This window comes from Haliotis cracherodii, unplaced genomic scaffold (assembly GCF_022045235.1).
Source record: "Haliotis cracherodii isolate W230 unplaced genomic scaffold, xgHalCrac1.p SCAF_12, whole genome shotgun sequence".
Taxonomy (NCBI): domain Eukaryota; kingdom Metazoa; phylum Mollusca; class Gastropoda; order Lepetellida; family Haliotidae; genus Haliotis; species Haliotis cracherodii.
Genome location: NW_027266267.1, coordinates 16449225 through 16474921, shown reverse-complemented (window position 1 = coordinate 16474921; position 25697 = coordinate 16449225). Strand labels below are relative to the sequence as shown.

At 39.5% G+C, this 25697-nt stretch overlaps 1 protein-coding gene across 1 annotated transcript in view; it reads right to left on the bottom strand.

Moving 5' to 3' along the window:
- LOC139457099 (contactin-5-like) overlaps positions 1–25191 on the bottom strand; it is a 46439-nt gene extending 21248 nt beyond the window's left edge. Inside the window, exons 1-3 of the mRNA XM_071238536.1 lie at positions 25090–25191; positions 17445–17508; positions 16871–17212 (exon numbers count right to left, since the gene is read on the bottom strand). Coding sequence (XP_071094637.1) covers positions 16871–17212; positions 17445–17508; positions 25090–25191 — 508 coding nt within the window. The remainder of the gene's footprint in view (positions 1–16870; positions 17213–17444; positions 17509–25089) is intronic.
- Between the last annotated feature and the right edge of the window lie 506 nt (positions 25192–25697).

The following is a 25697-nucleotide window of genomic DNA, read 5'->3' as shown; positions in this document are numbered from 1 at the left end:
ATAACAATCACCCCAAGCAATTCCCCATCACAATCTCTATCGGCCAATATTCATCTCATCTGTATCAGCCCGTACTCATCCCATTCTCACTTTCCTTCCAGCCTATATTCGTAGCCAAGTTGTGTGCCCCCACAGGGATCTCCAGGTTACGGGATACAATTGTTTACCTATCTCAGGATCCCTTATGCAGACAATATGTGTAACTTTCTTTACATTGATGTAAGGAAAGGCGTTAGATTAATGTGAAGAACAGGTTAAACTCTTCCCTTATTGAGAAATTAGTTGTTATAGCCGAAGCAACTACAACAGAAACCAAAACGTGTGTGAAATATACACCGTTTATACGATGCAGCAAATGTTTAGTTTTCAGAAACAATAATTGCTCTTTTCCCAAAACAATACCCTGTAAAGACGAAATAAATATTTCATTTTGTGGACTATTATACTGTTATTGAAAGAGATATATAGCTTGGAATATTGGATACAAAATTAAACCTTATTTATCATGACATTTTCGAAACCGTGCAATTTCACGGATATGACTTGATATTACAAATAGTGGTTATACAATTATGATTCTTCTTTTCGTGTTGATGACCTTTCGAAATAACTGCCACACATACAGTACAATTTATACAACTCAAAACAGAACAAGCTGCCACCTGTACATTACAATTTGACAACTCTGAACAGAACAATTAAAACAACTGCCACGTACCTGTAAATTTAAATGTGTACAACTCTGAACAGAACAAACTGCCACCCGTACAATCAAATGTGTACAACTCTGAACAGAAAGAAACTGTAACCCATACAATACAATGCGTGCAACTTTGAACTGAACACATTACTATCCATACAATCAAATGTGTACAAAACTAAACAGTACAAACTGCCACCCGTATAGTACAATGTGTACAACTCTGAACAGAACAAACTGTCACCCGTACAATCAAATGTGTACAACTCTGAACAGAAAAAACTGTCACCCGGACAATACAATGTGTACAACTCTGAAAAATACAAGCTCCCACTCGTACAATACAACATGTAAAACTCTCAATTAAAACAACTGCCACGTACCCGTACATTCAAATGTGTACAACTCTGAAAAGAACAAAGTGCCAACCGTACAATCAAATGTGTTCAACTCTGAACAGAACAAACTGTCACCCGGACAATACAACATGTAAAACTCTCAATTAAAACAACTGCCACGTACCCGTACATTCAAATGTGTATAACTCTGAACAGAACAAACTGCCACGTACCCGTAAATTCAAATGTGTACAACTCTGAACAGAACAAACTGTCACCCGTACAATACAATGCGTGCAACTTTGAACTGAACACATTACTATCTATACAATCAAATGTGTACAAAACTAAACAGTAAAAACTGCCAACCGTACAATACAATGTGTATAACTCTGAACAGAACAAACTGCCACCCGTACAATCAAATGTGTACAACTCTGAACAGAACAAACTGTCACCCAAACAATACAAAGTGTACAACTCTGAAAAAAACAAGCTCCCACTCGTACAATACAACATGTAAAACTCTCAATTAAAACAACTGCCACGTACCCGTACATTCAAATGTGTACAACTCTGAACAGAACAAACTGCCACCCGTACAATACAATGTGTACAACTATGAACAGAACAAACTGCCACCCGTACAATACAATGTGTACAACTCTGAACAGAACAAACTGCCACCCGTACAATACAATGTGTACAACTCTGAACAGAACAAACTGCCACCCGTACAATCAAATGTGTACAACTCTGCACAGACCAAACTGCCACCCGTACAATCAAATGTGTACAATTCTGAACAGAACAAACTGCCACCCGTACAATACAATGTGTACAACTCTGAACAGAACAAACTGTCACCCGGACAGTAAAATGTGTACAACTCTGAAAAAAAACAAGCTCCCACTCGTACAATACAACATCTAAAACTATGAATTAAAACAACTGCCACGTACCCGTACATTCAAATGTGTACAACTCTGAACAGAACAAACTGCCACCCGTACATTTAAATGTGTACAACTCTGAACAGAACAAACTGTCACCCGGACAATACAATGCGTGCAACTTTAAACTGAACAAAACAAACTACCACACGTACAATCAAATGTGTTCAACTCTGAACAGAACAAACTGTCACCCAGACAATACAATGCGTGCAACTTTAAACTGAACACATTACTATCCATACAATCAAATGTGTACAAAAGTAAACAGTACAAACTGCCACCCGTATAGTACAATGTGTACAACTCTGAACAGAACAAACAGATACCGGTACAATTAAATGTGTTCAACTCTGAACAGAACAAACTGTCACCCGGAAAATACAATGTGTACAACTATGAAAAATACAAGCTCCCAATCGTACAATACAACATGTAAATCTCTCAATTAAAACAACTGTCACGTACCCGTACATTCAAATGTGTACAACTCTGAGCAGAGCAAACTGCCACCCGTACAATACAACATGTAAATCTCTCAATTAAAACAACTGCCACGTCCCCGTAAATTCAAATGTGTACAACTCTGAACAGAACAAACTGCCACCCGTACAATACAATGCGTGCAACTTTAAACTGAAAACATTACTATCCATACAATCAAATGTGTACAAAACTAAACAGTACAAACTGCCACCCGTATAGTACAATGTGTTCAACTCTGAACAGAAAAAACTGTCACCCAGACAATACAAAGTGTACAACTCTGAAAAAAACAAGCTCCCACTCGTACAATACAACATGTAGAACTCTCAATTAAAACAACTGCCACGTACCCGTACATTCAAATGTGTAAAACTCTGAACAGAACAAACTGCCACCCGTACAATCAAATGTGTACAATAGAACAAACTGCTACCCGTACAATCAAATGTGTACAACTCTGAACAGAACAAACTGCCACACGTACAATACAATGTGTACAAATCTGAACAGAACAAACAGTCACCCGTACAATCAAATGTGTACAACTCTGAACAGAACAAACTGCCACCCGTACAATCAAATGTGTACAACTCTGAACAGAACAAACTGCCACCCGTACAATACAATGTGTACAACTCTGAACAGAACAAACTGCCACCCGTACAATCAAATGTGTACAACTCTGAACAGAAAAAACTGTCATCCGGACAGTAAAATGTGCACAACTCTGAAAAAAACAAGCTCCCACTCGTACAATACAACATGTAAAACTCTCAATTAAAACAACTGCCATGTACCCGTACATTCAAATGTGTACAACTCTGAACAGAACAAACTGCCACCCGTACAATACAATGTGTACAACTCTGAATAGAACAAACTGCCACCCGTACAATCAAATGTGTACAACTCTGAACAGAACAAACTGCCACCCGTACAATCACATGTGTACAACTCTGAACAGAACAAACTGCCCCCCGTACAATACAATGTGTACAACTCTCAACTGAACAAACTGCTACCCGCACAATCACATGTGTACAACTCTGAACAGAACAAACTATCACCCGGACAGTAAAATGTGTACAACTCTGAAAAAAACAAGCTCCCACTCGTACAATACAACATGTAAAACTCTCAATTAAAACAACTGGCACGTACCCGTACATTCAAATGTGTACAACTCTGAACAGAACAAACTGCCACCCGTACAATCGAATGTGTACAACTCTGAACAGAACAAACTGCCACCCGTAAAATACAATGTGTACAACTCTCAACTGAACAAACTGCTACCCGCACAATCACTTGTGTACAACTCTGAACAGAAAAAACTATCACCCGGACAGTAAAATGTGCACAACTCTGAAAAAAACAAGCTCCCACTCATACAATACAACATGTAAAACTCTCAATTAAAACAACTGCCACGTACCCGTACATTAAAATGTGTACAACTCTGAACAGAACAAACTGTCACCCAGACAATACAATGCATGCAACTTTAAACTGAACAAAACAAACTACCACACGTACATTCAAATGTGTTCAACTCTGAACAGAACAAACTGTCACCCGTACAATACAATGCGCGCAACTTTAAACTGAACACATTACTATCCATACAATCAAATGTGTACAAAACTAAACTAAACGTACCCGTACATTCAAATGTGTACAACTCTGAACAGAACAAACTGCCACCCGTACAATCAAATGTGTACAACTCTGAACAGAACAAACTGTCACCCGTACAATACAATGTGTACAACTCTGAACAGAACAAACTGCCAACCGTACAATCAAATGTGTACAACTCTGAACAGAACAAACTGCCACCCGTACAATCAAATGTGTACAACTCAGGAACAGACCAAACTGCCACCCGTACAATCAAATGTGTACAACTCTGAACAGAAGAAACTGCCACCCGTACAATACAACGTGTACAACTCTCAACTGAACAAATTGCCACCCGTACAATCAAATGTGTACAACTCTGAACAGAAAAAACTGTCACCCGGACAGTAAAATGTGCACAACTCTGAAAAAACAAGCTCCCACTCGTACAATACAACATTTTAAACTCTCAATTAAAACAACTGCCATGTACCCGTACATTCAAATGTGTACAACTCTGAACAGAACAAACTGCCACACGTACAATACAATGTGTACAACTCTGAACAGAACAAACTGCCACCCGTACAATCAAATGTGTACAACACTGAACAGAACAAACTGCCACCCGTACAATCAAATGTGTACAACTCTGAACAGAACAAACTGCCACCCGTACAATACAATGTGTACAACTCTCAACTGAACAAACTGCTACACGCACAATCACATGTGTACAACTCTGAACAGAACGAACTGTCACCCGGACAGTAAAATGTGTACAACTCTGAAAAAAACAAGCTCCCACTCGTACAATACAACATGTATTACTATGAATTAAAACAACTGCCACGTACCCGTACATTCAAATGTGTACAACTCTGAACAGAACAAACTGTCACCCGTACAAGCGAATGTGTACAACTCTGAACAGAACAAACTGCCACCCGAAAAATACAATGTGTACAACTCTCAACTGAACAAACTGCTACCCGCACAATCACTTGTGTACAACTCTGAACAGAACAAACTGTCACCCGGACAATACAATGCATGCAACTTTAAACTGAACAAAACAAACTACGACACGTACAATCAAATGTGTTCAACTCTGAACAGAACAAACTGTCACCCGTACAATCGAATGTGTACAACTCTGAACAGAACAAACTGCCACCCGTAAAATACAATGTGTACAACTCTCAACTGAACAAACTGCTACCCGCACAATCACTTGTGTACAACTCTGAACAGAACAAACTATCACCCGGACAGTAAAATGTGCACAACTCTGAAAAAAACAAGCTCCCACTCGTACAATACAACATGTATTACTATGAATTAAAACAACTGCCACGTACCCGTACATTCAAATGTGTACAACTCTGAACAGAAGAAACTGTCACCCGTACAAGCGAATGTGTACAACTCTGAACAGAACAAACTGCCACCCGTAAAATACAATGTGTACAACTTTCAACTGAACAAACTGCTACCCGCACAATCACTTGTGTACAACTCTGAACAGAACAAACTGTCACCCGGACAATACAATGCATGCAACTTTAAACTGAACAAAACAAACTACCACACGTACAATCAAATGTGTTCAACTCTGAACAGAACAAACTGTCACCCGTACAATCGAATGTGTACAACTCTGAACAGAACAAACTGCCACCCGTAAAATACAATGTGTACAACTCTCAACTGAACAAACTGCTACCCGCACAATCACTTGTGTACAACTCTGAACAGAACAAACTATCACCCGGACAGTAAAATGTGCACAACTCTGAAAAAAACAAGCTCCCACTCGTACAATACAACATGTAAAACTCTCAATTAAAACAACTGCCATGTACCCGTACATTCAAATGTGTACAACTCTGAACAGAACAAACTGCCACCCGTACATTCAAATGTGTACAACTCTGAACAGAAGAAACTGTCACCCGGACAATACAATGCGTGCAACTTTAAACTGAACAAAACAAACTACCACACGTACATTCAAATGTGTTCAACTCTGAACAGAACAAACTGTCACCCGTACAATACAATGCGTGCAACTTTAAACTGAACACATTACTATCCATACAATCAAATGTGTACAAAACTAAACTAAACGTACCCGTACATTCAAATGTGTACAACTCTGAACAGAACAAACTGCCACCCGTACAATCAAATGTGCACAACTCTGAACAGAACAAACTGTCACCCGTACAATACAATGTGTACAACTCTGAACAGAACAAACTGCCAACCGTACAATCAAATGTGTACAACTCTGAACAGAACAAACTGCCACCCGTACAATCAAATGTGTACAACTCAGGAACAGACCAAACTGCCACCCGTACAATCAAATGTGTACAACTCTGAACAGAACAAACTGCCACCCGTACAAAACAATGTGTACAACTCTCAACTGAACAAACTGCCACCCGTACAATCAAATGTGTACAACTCTGAACAGAAAAAACTGTCACCCGGACAGTAAAATGTGTACAACTCTGAAAAAAACAAGCTCCCACTCGTACAATACAACATGTAAAACTCTCAATTAAAACAACTGCCATGTACCCGTACATTCAAATGTGTACAACTCTGAACAGAACAAACTGCCACCGGTACAATGACATGTGTACAACTCTGAACAGAACAAACTGCCACCCGTACAATACAATGTGTACAACTCTCAACTGAACAAACTGCTACCCGCACAATCACATGTGTACAACTCTGAACAGAACAAACTGTCACCCGGACAGTAAAATGTGTACAACTCTGAAAAAAACAAGCTCCCACTCGTACAATACATCATGTAAAACTCTCAATTAAAACAACTGCCACGTACCCGTACATTCAAATGTGTACAACTCTGAACAGAACAAACTGCCACCCGTACATTCAAATGTGTACAACTCTGAACAGAAGAAACTGTCACCCGGACAATACAATGCGTGCAACTTTAAACTGAACAAAACAAACTACGACACGTACAATCAAATGTGTTCAACTCTGAACAGAACAAACTGTCACCCGTACAATCGAATGTGTACAACTCTGAACAGAACAAACTGTCACCCGTAAAATACAATGTGTACAACTCTCAACTGAACAAACTGCTACCCGCACAATCACTTGTGTACAACTCTGAACAGAACAAACTATCACCCGGACAGTAAAATGTGTACAACTCTGAAAAAAACAAGCTCCCACTCGTACAATACAACATGTAAAACTCTCAATTAAAACAACTGCCACGTACCCGTACATTCCAATGTGTACAACTCTTAACAGAACAAACTGCCACCCGTACATTCAAATGTGTACAACTCTGAACAGAACAAACTGTCACCCAGACAATACAATGCATGCAACTTTAAACTGAACAAAACAAACTACCACACGTACAATCAAATGTGTTCAACTCTGAACAGAACAAACTGTCACCCGTACAATCGAATGTGTACAACTCTAAACAGAACAAACTGCCACCCGTAAAATACAATGTGTACAACTCTCAACTGAACAAACTGCTACCCGCACAATCACTTGTGTACAACTCTGAACAGAACAAACTATCACCCGGACAGTAAAATGTGCACAACTCTGAAAAAAACAAGCTCCCACTCGTACAATACAACATGTAAAACTCTCAATTAAAACAACTGACACGTACCCGTACATTCAAATGTGTACAACTCTGAACAGAACAAACTGCCACCCGTACATTCAAATGTGTACAACTCTGAACAGAGCAAACTGTCACCCGGACAATACAATGCGTGCAACTTTAAACTGAACAAAACAAACTACCACACGTACATTCAACTGTGTTCAACTCTGAACAGAACAAACTGTCACCCGTACAATACAATGCGTGCAACTTTAAACTGAACACATTACTATCCATACAATCAAATGTGTACAAAACTAAACTAAACGTACCCGTACATTCAAATGTGTACAACTCTGAACAGAACAAACTGCCACCCGTACAATCAAATGTGTACAACTCTGAACAGAACAAACTGTCACCCGTACAATACAATGTGTACAACTCTGAACAGAACAAACTGCCAACCGTACAATCAAATGTGCACAACTCTGAACAGAACAAACTGCCAACCGTACAATACAATGTGTACAACTCAGGAACAGACCAAACTGCCACCCGTACAATCAAATGTGTACAACTCTGAACAGAACAAACTGCCACCCGTACAATACAATGTGTACAACTCTCAACTGAACAAACTGCCACCCGTACAATCAAATGTGTACAACTCTGAACAGAAAAAACTGTCACCCGGACAGTAAAATGTGTACAACTCTGAAAAAAACAAGCTCCCACTCGTACAATACAACATGTAAAACTCTCAATTAAAACAACTGCCATGTACCCGTACATTCAAATGTGTACAACTCTGAACAGAACAAACTGCCACCCGTACAATACAATGTGTACAACTCTGAACAGAACAAACTGTCACCCGTACAATCAAATGTGTACAACTCTGAACAGAACAAACTGCCACCCGTACAATCACATGTGTACAACTCTGAACAGAACAAACTGCCATCCGTAAAATACAATGTGTACAACTCTCAACTGAACAAACTGCTACCCGCACAATCACATGTGTACAACTCTGAACAGAACAAACTGTCACCCGGACAGTAAAATGTGTACAACTCTGAAAAAAACAAGCTCCCACTCGTACAATACAACATGTAAAACTATGAATTAAAACAACCGCCACGTACCCGTACATTCAAATGTGTACAACTCTGAACAGAACAAACTGCCCCCCGTATATTCAAATGTGTACAACTCTGAACAGAACAAACTGTCACCCGGACAATACAATGCGTGCAACTTTAAACTGAACAAAACAAACGACCACACGTACATTCAAATGTGTTCAACTCTGAACAGAACAAACTGTCACCCAGACAATACAATGCGTGCAACTTTAAACTGAACACATTACTATCCATACAATCAAATGTGTACAAAACTAAACTAAACGTACCCGTACATTCAAATGTGTACAACTCTGAACAGAACAAACTGCCACCCGTACAATCAAATGTGTACAACTCTGAACAGAAAAAACTGCCACCCGTACAATACAATGTGTACAACTCTGAACAGAACAAACTGCCACCCGTACAATACAATGTGTACAACTCTGAACAGAACAAACTACCACACGTACAATCAAATGTGTTCAACTCTGAACAGAACAAACTGTCACCCAGACAATACAATGCGTGCAACTTTAAACTGAACACATTACTATCCATACAATCAAATGTGTAGAAAACTAAACAGTACAAACTGCCACCAGTATAGTACAATGTGTACAATTCTGAACAGAACAAACTGCCACCGGTACAATTAAATGTGTTCAACTCTGAACAGAACAAACTGTCACCCGGACAATACAATGTGTACAACTCTGAAAAATACAAGCTCCCAATCGTACAATACAACATGTAAATCTCTCAATTAAAACAACTGTCACGTACCCGTACATTCAAATGTGTACAACTCTGAACAGAGCAAACTGCCACCCGTACAATACAACATGTAAAACTCTCAATTAAAACAACTGCCACGTACCCGTACATTCAAATGTGTACAACTCTGAACAGAACAAACTCCCACCGGTACAATCAAATGTGTACAACTCTGAACAGAACAAACTGTCACCCGTACAATACAATGCGTGCAATTTTGAACTGAACACATTACTATCCATACAATCAAATGTGTACAAAACTAAACAGTACAAACTGCCACCTGCATAGTACAATGTGTACAACTCTGAACAAAACAAACTGCCACCCGTACAATCAAATGTGTTCAACTCTGAACAGAACAAACTGTCACCCGTACAATACAATGCGTGCAACTTTGAACGGAACACATTACTATCCTTACAATCAAATGTGTACAAAACTAAACAGTACAAACTGCCACCCGTATAGTACAATGTGTACAACTCTGAACAGAACAAACAGCCACCCGTACAATACAATGTGTGCAACTTTGAACTGAACAAATTGCTAAGCGTACAGTACAATGCGTGCAACTTTGAACTGAAGAAACTGCCACCCGTACAATACAATGTGTACAATTCTGAACACATCAAACTGCAACCCGTACAATACAATGTTTTCAACTCTTAACCAAACAGAATGCCACCCGTACAATTAAATGTGTGCAATCCTGAACAGAACAACCTGCCACCCGTACAATACAATGCGTGCAACTTTGAATAGAACAAATTGCTAACTGTACAGTACAATGTGTACAACTCTGAACTGAACAAACTGCCACACGTACAATGAATTGTGTACAACTCTTAACAGAACAACCTGCCACCCGTACAGTACAATGTGTACAACTCTGAAAAAAACTGCCACCCGTACAATACAATGTATACAACTCTGAACAGACCAAACTGCCACCAGTACAATACAATGTGTTCAACTCTGAACTGAAAAAACTGCCACCTACCCGTACAATCAAATGTGTGCATCTTTGAACAGAACAAAATGCTATCGGTACAGTACAATCTGTACAACTCTGAACAGAACATCCTGCCATCCGTAAAAAAATGTGTACAACTCTGAGCAGAACAAACTGCCCCCCGTACAGTGCAATATGTACAACCCTTTACAGAATAAACTACGACACGTACAATAAAATGTCTGCAATCCTCAAGAGAACAACCTGCCACCCGTACAGTATAATGTGTACAACTCTGAACAGAACAAACTGCCAAAAACAGATTTCAGAGTTTACAACTCTGAACAGAAGAAACTGCCACCTGTACAATGCAATTTGTGCAACTTTGAACAGAACAAACTGTCACCCGTACCACACAATTCCACAACTCTGATCAGGACAAACTGCCACTCGTACGATACAATGTGTACAACTCTGAATTGAACCAACTGCCACCCGTACTGTACAAAGCGTAGAACTCTCAACAGAACAAACTGTCACCTGTACAATACAATTTGTGAAGCTTTGAATAGAGCAAACTGCCACCCGTACAATGCAATTTGACATTTCGTAACTAAACAAACTGCTACCCGTACTATGAATTGTGTACAACTCGGAACATAATAAAATATCACATATACAATCAAATGTGTGCAATCGTGAACAGAACAACCTGCCATCCGTATAGTACAATGTGTACAACTCTGAACAGACCAAACTGCCACCCGTACAATAAAATGCATTCAACTCTGAATTGAAAAAACTGCCACGTACCCGTACAATCAAATGTGTCCAACTTTGAACAGACCAAACTGCCATCGGTACAGTACAATCTGTACAACTCTGAACAGAATAAACTGCCCCCCATATAATAAAATGTATACAGCTCTGAACTGAACAAACTGCCACCCGTACAATACAATGTGTACAACTCTGAACTGAATAAACTGCCACCCATAAAATACAATGTGTACAACTCTGAACTGAACAAACTGCCACCCATAAAATACAATGTTTACAACTCTGAACAAAACAAACTGTCACCTTTACAATACAATTTGTGAAGCTTTAAATAGAGCAAACTACCACCCGTACAATGCAATTTGACAACTCCGAACAGAACAAACTGCCACCCGTACAGTACAATATGTACAACTCTTTACAGAATAAACTACCACACTTACAAGAAAATGTGTGCAATCCTCAACAGAACAACCTGCCACCCGTACAGTACAATGTGTACAACTCTGAACAGAACAAACTACCACGCGTACTAAACAATGTGTACAATTCTGAACAGAACAAACTGCCACCCATAAAATACAATATGTACAACTCTGAACAGAACAAAATGCCAAAAACAGATTTCAGCGTTTACAACTCTGAACCGAACAAACTGCCACCCGTACAATACAATGTGTACAAATCTCAACAGAACAAACTGCCACCTGTAACATAAAATTTGTCCAACTTTGAACAGAACAAACTGTCACCCGTACAACACAATTTCACAACTCTGAACAGAACAAACTGCCACGCATACAATACAATTTGTGAAGCTTTGAATAGAGCAAACTGCCACCCGTAAAATGCAATGTGTACAAATCTCAACAGAACAAACTGCCACCTGTAACATAAAATTTGTGCAACTTTGAACAGAACAAACTGTCACCCGTACAACACAATTTCACAACTCTGAACAGAACTAACTGCCACCCGTACAGTAAAATGTGTACAACTCTGAATTGAACCATCTGACACCCGTACAGTACAATGTGTACAACTCTGAACAGAACTAACTGACACCCATACAATACAATATGTACAACTCTGAATAAAACAGGCTGCGACCTGTACAATACAATGTTTACAATTCTGAACAGAACAAACTGCCACGCGTACAATACAATGTGTACAATTCTGAATAGAACAAACTGCCACCAGTACAATTCAATTTGTGCAACTTTGAACAGAACAAACTGTCACCCGTACAACACAATTTCACAACTCTGAACAGAACTAACTGCCACCCGTACAATACAATGTGTACAACTCTGAACAGAACAAGCTGCCACCCGTACAATACAATGTGTACAACTCTGAACAGACCAAGCTGGCACCTGTACAATACAATTCGTGCAACTTTGAACATAACTAACTGCCACCCGTACAGTACAATGTGCACAATTCTGAACTGAACAAACTGCCAGCTGTACAGTGCACTGTGTACAACTCTGAACTGAACAAACTGCCAGCTGTACAGTGCACTGTGTACAACTCTGAACTGAACAAACTGTGACCCGTACAATAAAATGTGTACAACTCTGAACAGAACAAACTGCCACCCGTACAATACTATGTGTACAACACTGAACTGAATAAACTGATTACCATACAAAACAATCTGTACAACTCTGAACAGAACTAACTGCCACCGTACAATACAATATGTACAACTCTGAACAGAACAAGCTGCCACCCATAAAATACAATGTGTACAACTCTGAACAGAACAAGCTGGCACCTGTACAATACAATTCGTGCAACTTTGAACATAACTAACTGCCACCCGTACAGTACAATGTGCACAACTCTGAACTGAACAAACTGCCAGCCGTACAGTGCACTCTGTACAACTCTGAACTGAACAAACTGCCATGCGTACAGTGCACTGTGTACAACTCTGAACTGAACAAACTGCGACCCGTACAGCACAATGTGTACAACTCTGAACTGAAGAAACTGCGACCCGTACAATACAATGTGTACAAATCTGAACAGAACAAACTGCCACCCGTATAATACTATGTGTACAACACTGAACTGAATAAACTGATTACCATACAAAACAATCTGTACAACTCTGAACAGAACAAACTGCCACCCGTACAATACAATGTGTACAACTCTGAACAGAACAAACTACCACACGCACAGTACAATGTGTACCACTCTGAACAGAAGAAACTGCTACCCGTACAATACAAATTGTACAACTTTGAACAGAACAAGCTGCCACCCGTACAATACAATTTGTACAACTCGGAACTGAATAAACTACCACCCGTACAATACAACGTGTACAACTCTGAACAAAACAAGCTGCAACCCGTACAATACAATGTGTACAATTCTGAACAGAACAAGCTGCCATCCGTACAATACAATGTGTATAACCCGGAACTGAATAATTTACCACACGTACAATACAATGTGTACAACTCGAAACTGAATAAACTACCACCTGTACGATACAATGTGTACAACACTGAACAGAACAAACTGCCACCCATACAAAACAATGTGTACAACTCTGAACAGAACAAACTACTACCCGTACAATACAATGTGTACAACTCTGAACAGAACAAACTGCTACCCGTACAATACAGTGAGTACATTTCTGAACAGAACAAACTGCCATCCGTACAAAACAATGTGTACAACTCTGAACAGAACAAACTACTACCCGTACAATGCAATGAGTACAACTATGAACAGAACAAACTGCCACCCGTACAATACAATGTGTACAACTGTGAACAGAACAAACTGCCTCCCGTAAAATATATATATATTACCGGTAGCATCAAGGGGGACTAAGACCATGCTGCTTATAACAGACTAACATTTTGTTTGTGATGTGTCGTCAGTTTTGCTTTAGATGCATTTATAACCATATTTTCCTATCTCAAGTAAGTATTGATGAAATTACAGGAGCTATCTCTACTATCTCTATCGCTTGACTAACATAAAGTCCCTGAAACGAAATTATTTAATTGTTAATTGGACATGTAATATGTTTTTTTTCAGAGACGAGAGAATATCGTTATGAAAGGTGTGTTGAATATTTTACCATGAATTTCGAAAATAGTCGATTTTGATTGGTCAATCTGAGATATAAAATCACAATAAACCGTTTTATTTAAACAGCCGATTTGACGGCCGCATCCCCACGAAAGCTAATATTTTTAGAATTGTACTTTTTTTACAGTCTTTGTCATGATGCATATTTAAATCATTACAACAACATTAAAAGGATATGTTGCAATACATTTCGTGCAAAAAACACGCTAGAAAATCTACAAAGAGAATGTATTTCAACTTTTCAAGTTTTGAGAGAAGTCAGGCTGCTATCTCACGCTTTTCTATATACGCCTATGCCGTCATATGTTTTCGTCACAATGAGCGTTATGACGTCTTATAGCTAAAATGGATAGAATTATCATTAAACCGCCCGCACGTTATCAGAAATAAGCGGGCCACTGTAACTTGATAATGCCCTCATATTGCTTGACGACGGGACATTATCAAGTCCGTTGTTCGGTGACGTCATAGGGTAGAGAAAATGACGTCACGTATTATAGTGACGTCATCTGGTTTGTTCTTGACGTTTCCATATTTGTAAAATGTGGTCAGTGACATTCGTGTTGATTGCAGTAAATGTTTCAAAACCGATGTTGTTGTTTCTTTTTATTTGATAACAAATTCCATCCATTTCAGCTATAATAACGGTAACGCTCTTTTTCAGGGCATTATCATTTGCAAAAGCCCTCGGTCTTTTCAACTGCCCTCCTTCGTCGGGCAGTTAATGGAAAACCTCGGGCTTCTGCAAATGATAATGCCCTGAAAAAGAGCGTTACCCTTATAATAACAGTGACTGGCGGCGTAGAACGAAACCTTTGCAAAGCTTTACTAGTTTTATTTAGGGGAGCCCACCTCATGTTAGCCGTGCTACATGCGTTCAATTGCTTTCATGGCCTGTATAAGTTCGAATGAAGTATTACCGTGTAAACAAACTGTTTAAGCATACACAGCGCGGTATTGTGTCTAAAGGTTGTTGTCGGTGATTCCGTAAATTCTGATCTACAACCAACACAAAACACTGGACTCAACCCACGCCCCTTCACTCCATATATTCCCAAAGAGTTCCCGTTTTAATTAGTCATGGTAGAATGCGCGTTCGGTTCCAAATCCTGACTGGATTATTTACAGACCGCCGTCATATAGCTGGAATACTGATGAGTGCAGCGTTAAACAACCAACCAACCAACCAATCAACCAAATCTACAGGTAACCTAGCTATACATTGAAAACACTGTCTGTTTATCCCCTAATTTGTAAATTGTTGTTAAATTGTGTAAAAAGTGAGAACAAGGTAACAAGGCTGGGCACATGACCGCGAAACGGTAACATTAACGTCAATACGCGGGGCACCCTGGTGGATAAAGCGTTCGATCGTCACGCCGAAGAACTGGGTTTTATTCCCCACATGGATACAATATGTGAAGCCCATTTCTGGTGTCCCCCGCAGTAATATTGCTGAAATACTCGCTCCTAAGTACTGAACCATTGCTTATGAGCACATAGAAATCACAGTTGTGTTATCAGGGATGTTGCATACACTGTAAACAAGCCAGCGTCCGTGACAGAACATCCCTGATGTGATAGATCTTACTGAACAAAAAGAAGGATGCATTCAAAGCTATCATCCTCGATTAAATGTCACTTTATTATAATAAACACCCCGGACTCATTCACTACCATACATGCGTTTTGAATGTTACTGTTGGGTACTTTGATCACAAGGCGCCGCGATTCGCTGTGCAGAGTCGCGACCCGTGGACACGCCAGAAACCTATGATCGTGGGTTCGAATAACCCGGTTCGCCCCAATTATGTTTCTAGGTTTGTCAGCACCATACCCGTGCCCGTGGGATTCACCGAAGTGGTAAAAGTCTGAGACCAGCATCACTTCAGGCTTTCCTCCCACATTAAGCTGACACGCCGCAATATAACAATATAAAAGCGGCGTTAAACCCAACTCACTCACTACTTTGATCACACATTGCGTGGATACAATCGCTCAAAAAGAGGACACCGTGAGACAGTTGGTAGTTATATCGCTGATAGGACACACATTATGTCAGACATATAGAAAAAAATGAGAATACCAAATAGTAATGTATATTCATATTCATACACATGTATGTATGAATATATAGGGATGTTATAAACATTCACTTTGACTTTGCGTGATCATGTGTAGTGATCGTATGTTAAGGCTGGTTTGATGTCAACATAGTGTGTAAAGTATACCTATATATCTTATCATTCATGTAGCAGTGTATGGAGAGAAGTAAGCACATAACTTATCTAGCAAGTTGGCATACGAAGATGTAACGAATTGAGATACCGAGAGACAGCGCTGCTTATTAATTATTAATTAAATAGCCACTCACCAAGGACAACAAGTTTCTGTCCACAGTTCTGTATCACAGTAGCACTCCCTCCATTCCCACACGTGTAGGTCCCTGCATCAGATGTCTGGATGTTGCTGAGGGTGAAGGTGACATTCCTGGCTGCTATGTCCCCCTGGTACACCAGTCTGTCTGTGTAGCTGCCAGTGGGGAGGAATATCCCAGTACTTGTCACTATGAACACAGATGTATTACCAGCAGGACTGACAGTGTAGAAACTACTCCCTGGCCCCAGACCTCCCTGTGGAATCTCCCAGCTGAACCTGGCTGTGTCAGACACTGCAGACAACACTGGACTGGCACTGGGTGCACCTGATACAACACCTGCAATATAAATACTATCATAACAGCTCATTCAACAGGTTTGATCGTACATCACTCGAACATACTCATGTCCTGTTCGTTTTGTAAAGTAAACATCAACATCAAAATAGGTTTGGGTACATGTATATTATGTGTATTTGTAAACTTAAGAGATCGTATTGATGTAAAGTGTGATTAAATATTATAACTTATTTGATTTATATAGGAAGGAATTTCATTCGTGCAGACACACCTGCAATCACAGATATGATGGCAGCAGAATACAACATGTCTGTTGTGTGACTCGTCGGTCCGATCTGAAATAAAGCCATAATATAACAGTTCATTTGCATACTACCTGGAACAGAGAGTAATCATGACGAATGGCTGGATGTAGGTTTACATAACGATCATATAGGGTACCCTACCTTGATGTATCGTTTGTGTGTTAGCTGTAGAAGCATGTGTAGTGATATTGTTTTCTAATGTTAATCAGACAACGAGCGACAATATTTTAAACAAATCATGATATGTGCATTCAGCATGATATTATCCAATGTAATTCTATTATTCACAGGTCAGTATATATCACGTTATCTATACGTCAGCATTTACCATGATCATTTTAGGTGAGCCGGTCGTTCTAAACTATTGTTTTGAATGTGGTGTCTATCTAAATAACGTACACCTTGTGTATTTGTTATTTAGAAATGAGAAAGTGCACGTGGAGTTACCCTGATATGCAGCGAATGGTAATCTGGTAGTGGATGTAACATATATCTTTATTTCTTGAAGGTTGTCTGTAGTAGAAAGGCCCAGAGTGGTGTGTGGTACATAGTTGAAAAGATATCCAAATATGCGGGCTCTGTTTTTGTATTTTGAATGCTTATGCACCTGAATATACACACAAGATCTTTCCCCGCTTAACGGCTCTTAAAGGTGTAAGGCGACACACAACCGCAGTATAATAGTGGGAGGCATAAACACATTGTGGTTTGAGAGCACAATATACATTGAACTACCCAGGGACATTTTGAAAGTTTCGAGTGTCACTTATAGACTAAATATTGTTCATCATCATCAACATTGTAATAATAAGCATACAGAGCCAGTCAAGATGTCATGATGCAATTGTTGAAGATGCGAACTTTAGTGGTACGCCCCAGTTTGGGGTGAGTTCTCTCCCTTAACTGCGACCCCTGAAAAAGCACATGTGTATTATTTGTAAAATCATGTTTTGAAAACGCGGGTAAAATCAGCAAAAGCGTATGGACACTAAACACATTCTCAATGTTGATAATTCCAGGTGAAGTATGTATCAAAAGCACCGAGCACACACTTATTGATAAGCGTTTTTGTGTCCAATTATCTTATAAACAAAAATACCTCAGTTCAGTCTTCCTTTGGCATGTCCTCCAACGGCGAGCCGCTTCACGTCCACAGCCGTCGATTCACGTTAGTACCAATTGATGGTTACAGTATCATGTAGTGCAACCAACTCGGTAAGAAAATACCTCAACTTACAATAAACAGTGACACATATTTACATGTGTTAGCTGGACTCCATAATGCTCTTGTGGAATGTTTCGCGCCGCCTGATTAAACTGAAGCTAATTTTAATAAAAACGTATTGTTGCATGAGATTTTGCATAATCACACGCTCAACAGATAATAAAGTATGACTTCTTTAACCCTAAAGTACCTATTATATTTTTTTATCATGAACTACCATTATATCATAATACATATGATAATAGTGCTAAGTTTATTACTTAAATCAATAGCATAACAATAACTAAGATGTTTATGCCGGATATCCATCTCATATTAACAACTGATGGCTCCATAGAAGATCCTCGGAAGGTGAGTGTTTGTTACGTCTATGCACCATGTATTGTTCTACCATCTGTCAAGCAGAACACGCTACTCATGACTTCATACTTTCCTCCACCACAGTTATACCCAAACACATTGTTGATTACACCACTGCGATGGCGGGGCTTCAAGGTCTGTACAGGTCGACAGATAAACCTGCACGAATAACAACACACATCTGACAGTTACACGCATGGTCTGATATGAGCTCCGTGGCATGCCCGGAATGTGTCATAAAATTGGTCTGATGACACTGTGACGTTGGTATTGTGTTGGTTTGGGCATTTAAACCTGTAAGGTGTGGATAATCTGAACAGTGGTCTGGCTGGAGATCCTGTCCTTTTGATAGTTCCTCCCCAGCGGTGGTTGTTGTTGGTTTGGTTTGTTTTTTGTTTAACGACAGAATTATTCAGCTACATGACGGTGGTCTGTAAATATTTGAGTTTTGAGCAGACTACCCAGTGAATGACGTCCCGGGCATCGATCCACGCAGTTGGGATACAGTGACATGCACCATCCAAGCCAACGAGCCTGACCACCCGATCCCTTTAGTCGCCTTCTACGGCAAGCATGGGTTGCTGAAGCCTCATTCTCTACCCGGATCTTCACGGGTTGGCAGTGGATGTATACCGAACGCTTGCTGCATGTGAATGCCTACAGTTTGAACGATAATTTTAAAGTTCCCTGTGGTTGTGTCTTCGTGATTTATGTCTGTCGCCATCATTACAGACTCATTATGCATTCTGAACAATCCTCCTTGTAACGTTTCATTTTTCGTAGGGCATAATCACATACATGTCAAAGTATGCATTATAACTCGTTATGGTCAAAGGGACGCAACTGCGTAGTAAATGGACTGCTGGGGTACTCGTATCCCGAACTACGTTAATGTCTATCGTCTTACCAAACCGCCATTACATTCATTAATATGACACCTGTATCAACATTTACCACCATTGTATACCATGTCACATTGAGGGCTTTGTTTGCCGGCGATTCAGTCTATATGAAGTATGTATAAAGTACTATAGTTTGTATCGTCAAGGTAGTGATACAACGTATTGATACACAAATAATATGTCATGTGGTACGTCAGAAACATATACTTTGTACTTACTATGTATAATCCCTTGTTTCCACGGTTACAGTTATTACTACAGTGTCTGACTGGAGTGGTGTATCTAAACACGGAAGTAAAATGTAGGCTAAGCCAGTCATACAAACTCGGTTGTGTCTAAAAATAGCTATCTACCTCGCACGCAGATGAATAAGGGTGCAGTAGGTACATGGTGTGGCGTTCAAATTCTAACTGGATATAGAAATTACTAAACGAGTGCTTTACGACTCAGTGTAAGGCAAATGGTATGGCCGACAGGCACGAGTGCATTTACATGTTTCTTAGGCACCACAACATCGCATCATGCTACCTTGGAATTTGTGCGTGCTTGTTTTATTCTCATAAAACACAATGCACAACACATCGTTCGTGATTGTCGTCATCCGGCTGATTACTACCCATATCTTGTGTGACCTCCACAAAAACATTACCTGTGAATTATCAAGGTGATAATGCAAACAAAGCTCAGGGGCAAACAAAATTCAAACTGAGTGTGAATGTCAGTCAAAGGAAAACAAAGAGAAATATCACTTTTAACTCTAACGTAAACAATTCGGTCATCATCTGATTGTGTCACATTGAAATTAGCAATCAATACGACACAGTAATTCACGTGGAAAAGCACCCTGAGCATACATGGGGTCACAAAATCCCGTTTCCCCCTTGACAAGGAAATATACGCTTGCTATTTACTATTGAAAGTTAGCTAAGCTGCAGTAAAGTCAAAACACAGTCGCTACGTGACAGTGATCCAGCGAACCACCAAGACATTATATAACTGGAAGTGCAGGGCTATGCAAAAACTGACACCCGAACACAAAACGAAATCATCAACATGTGATCAAATGGAAATTCAGATCACCGGTCAAAGTCTGAGTGTCTGATAACAACTGAAGCGTCAGAAAATCACGACAAATAACTATCCTTAGTGCGTATGTAATCCACGGGATGTGATCACAGACTGCTCATGCTCCCAATATGACTGGATGGTTGCCAAGGGAAGATTGTTCCACTCCTCAGAGTTAGGGCGATCTGCATTCGTTTAATAGGTGGTCGATAGGGTTGAGGTCTGGTGACCGGGCTGGCCACTCCATTCGGACAACGGTCTCTGGTTTTAAGATGGTGTTGTGCGTTATGAAGATGAAGTCCGGTCCCATTGTACAAGCGAACGGTCTCAAGTGCACATCCACAATTGACTCCTAGTAGTTGCGAGGTGCTATCTTTATATGTGTACGTGGATGATTCAAGGGAGGTAACTCCTTCATACATAATCACAATGTTAAAGTGCAATGTGAAACGCTACATCTCTCCTCCTTGGATTAATTATTGGCGTTAACAATAATTATAGCACATAATAATTTGGGCATTTTAACATGCAACATATTTACTTTATATTAGCATTCGTTATATATATGAAAATATATTTGTTATATTTTAACATTGAAATGACTGATTTAAAGTCCATCAAGTTTCATGTAAGAAACTGTCATAATGCAATTACTGCAAACTAAAAGTCCTTTTTGCTGAAATAAAACATTGTAATTGTTCAAAATAAAGTTTCTTTGCTGAAAGAAATCAATACAATATGTTTAATGACATTAAAATATTTCAGATGACACAAAGTCTTTGTTGTTGTTTAACAAGTCTTTGGCACATGTGTGATAACACAGTTTGTTTATAGAGTGTTTTTTTCTGACATATTAATACATTTCACACATTTCACTTCCACTTTTACAATGATATTTCAAAATGCATCATGTTTTAGATAATGAATAGTTTCACACAAAAATTAATATTCAAAGCTTAAAAAGCACATATTTTACCTGATATGATCCATGCTGTTTCAGTATTCTTAAAACATGTCTTTATAATGAGGAATGTGTAACTTGATCTAAAAAGTCGTGTACATCATGTGACAAATGTTAATATCCAATCTGCATTGTACAATGGGCCTTGATGCCTCAATCACTGAATAAACTGTCTGTCTGTATTTTGCACATATTTTGATTTTCACTTCACTACACAGCGAACAGATTTAATGTTTGTATTAAAGTCACAATGTATAGTCTTTGGATTTGCGTTGTAGTTTTCTCTTTCCTTTGTGGGTTTCTGCGTGTCGGTACAACAGGTACTGTTGGTACATTTTATCGTTGATCTGTGTCATTGTCTATATCTGGGTGTATGGTTGTCTTGTGGATTTCAGGAATGTCAATGTTGTCCTGGATATTGTCTTCAGTTGGATACTGAGGAGACTTTTTGAAGAAACTACTGTTTCTTGTTATCTTTCTGTCATCAGTTATCATGGAGCCTTTATTTGTTACGACCTGAAATGGCACTGGCTCGTTAGGAGTGTTAGATTTCTTGAGTGAAGTCGTCTTCACAAGAACAGGATCACCTTTCTGAAAGTTGTGAGGTTCTGTAGGATGGCAAGAATTTATACATTTCCCGCTTTCAATTTTTCCTTTGCGCTATTTCTCCTTTAATTTTCTTTTTAGAGTCGCATGAATCTTTCAGTTTCAGCGTTTGCTGAAGGGTGTTATTTTCCAGTGTTTGAATTTGTCGTTATTTGCATATGTTTTGAAGTCATATCCATTGAAGGGTGGACCATTGTCTTTTTTTAGTTGATCAGGTTTTCCAAACTCTGAGAAGATATTTTCAAGTCTAGGAATCACACTTCTGGCTGAAATACTCGTAAACAATTACATATCTGGAATATTCATCTTGCACAACAAGAAGATATTCTCCTGTTGAAATTTGTCCAAAGTCAGCACTAAGCTCTTGCCATGGTCCATTGGGCAGTGTTGACACTTTCAATGGTTCACGGGCTGGTGGGTCTGTTGTCAATTGACATGTTTTGCAGTTTTTCACTACATTTTCATCCATTGAGTTCATATGAGGGAACCACACATTTTCTCTTAACAAAGCAATCGTTTTTACAATACCCTGATGACCTGTGTGAGCTAGATCAGCAGATTGCCTCTGCAATTTTTATGGTAACACAAGTTTAGTCCCTTTCAAAAGAAGTCCATTCTTTGTCACTGACAGTTCATGTTTACATTTGAACAGAGTGTCATACACTTTGTTATCCGTGTGTATTTTCCAGTGCCCTGATTTCGCAGAGTTGATCACTGTTTACTAATATAACAGTGTATTACTTTCAGTTGCAGATTTTACATGAATTTTGGAATAGAGGCAAGTTCTATGTAGTTTATATATTCCTCTGCTGTACTGCTTTCATTTTCGGAGCTGTTCACTAGATGACGATTATTAATCCCTGGTCTTTAGACTATCTGAAATTGATATGGTTGGAGTTTTAGAGTCCATCTCTCTATTCTTGGATTTCCAAGCATAGTTGTTGACGGGTTATGATATCTGTAGATAGTGAATGAAGATCCAAACAGATCTACTACAGTAGTGAACACCTGTAATCGTGCCCTGCTGTTGAATATGGAGATCCACTGTCCCAGCTCTACTGATCCTATCCAAAATCATGATTGAGCAGTCATGTTCAGCTACGTTTGAATCCTTAAATCTTTCTTTTTTTTCTACGCAACACTCAGGCAGGACGATCTGTGAAGTCTAGACTGTGTCTCGATTTATCAGTGAAAAGTACAGGAGCCCAGTCCTGGTCTGTCCAGACGTGCCTGCCTGTGATGTGGGGTCAGTGGGATGCGAATGCATAACCTCCGTAACCAGAACCAGCCTCATGGAGACGATGAGGCACTATCTGAGTAGAAACGTTAACACCATTTGCGTTCTGCAGTTCATTTCTGAGTGTTGTAGAAGTCACTAAATGATGACGTCATGATACAACCAGGAGAAATCTGTCTACCCACTGTGTGATGGAACGCAGTCGACCATCTGCATGCCTCTGGGTAGCTGATCCAAACGTCTGGTGTCGATTCCATGCCCTTCTGATAACACTTTGTCTAACACTAACGATGCAAAGTGACGTTGTGTTGACCCAGTTTCAACACGCCTATGTTTAATTCTTCGGTCATCAAACGACGTTTTTGACGTTGGCGTAAATATATTCGATTGTTGTAATCATCTGTGCGAAATGTTGTTGTGCTCTCTGATCATGATGTGCAACTATTCTCTCATGATATATCCGAACACATGTTTGCAAGAACCTCTTGAACATTGTGCCCATGACTGCATGTCCCTATCCGTTAATCATGAAATGGAGGTCCTATGGAGGTTATCCAATCAGTGTGCCCCTAGATATTTCAATCTTTAGTTGTTGGATGAGTTTGGATCATGAAAACCTGATCCTCAGTAACCGACCATGTGATATTCCCAAATGGGGGATGTCTGAGATTTAGTATTAACTAAACAGCTATATCTACAAAACTAGGTCCTTTTTTCGGAGTATAGGTTCAAATATGCGTGACTCACAAATTATCATGAAATTGTTTTGAAATCAAATATTTGCATAATAGTATAGTTTTATATATTTATCAGGATTGTTTACATTATAACATAAGCTTACATACATGACAGATAATAAATCAAAAGTGGCACCGTATCTCAGAATACCCAACTCAGTCACTGACTTCGACACAACCAGTTAATGCCGAGCACGTGGCAGGGTAACTATATCTACAAAACTAGGTCCTTTTTTCGGAGTATAGGTTCAAATATGCGTGACTCACAAATTATCATGAAATTGTTTTGAAATCAAATATTTGCATAATAGTATAGTTTTATATATTTATCAGGATTGTTTACATTATAACATAAGCTTACATACATGACAGATAATAAATCAAAAGTGGCACCGTATCTCAGAATACCCAACTCAGTCACTGACTTCGACACAACCAGTTAATGCCGAGCACGTGGCAGGGCAACAACAAGTACAATCTTTTCACGTCTTTTGGTATGAGGCAGCCGGCGATCGAACCCCCGACTTTCTGCCCTCGGGCAGCCACTCTACCACTAGACCACGGAAGCGACCGTCAGGTTGGGTGAATTTGGGGTCACCGGGAGAATCGGTCTTCTGCATTTTCTTTGGTACGTATACTGCAGGTGATATCTGCTACCTCCATCACTTCGGGCTTTCCTCCCACATTAAGCTGACACGCCGTGATGTAACTGGAATACTGTAAAAAGCGGCGTTAAACCCAACTCACTCACTCATATCTGCTTTGTGACGCTTATTACGAATTTCCTGAAAATCCTTAGTAAACTTGGTCAATACGAGTCAAAGCATCCGAGTCCTTCATAGAATGTTCAGTGTTAATATTTACTTTTTCACATTGTAGACCTCAGTTTTTCATCCATGTATTTTGTACAGATTTCAATGGGAGCAAGTAATATCACTACTACAGTGAGTTAGTGTGTGGATAATAGAATCAGACAGTGGACTCTACTGGCTTAGCGTATTGTATACAGGTGAGGGGCGATAACTCTTCCCACTTTATTTAAGGGGACCTTTCCTTGTGACGAGACGAATGGCTGCAAGATTCATGATGCAGCGTAAAATATTTTATGTGCTCTTCATATATGAGG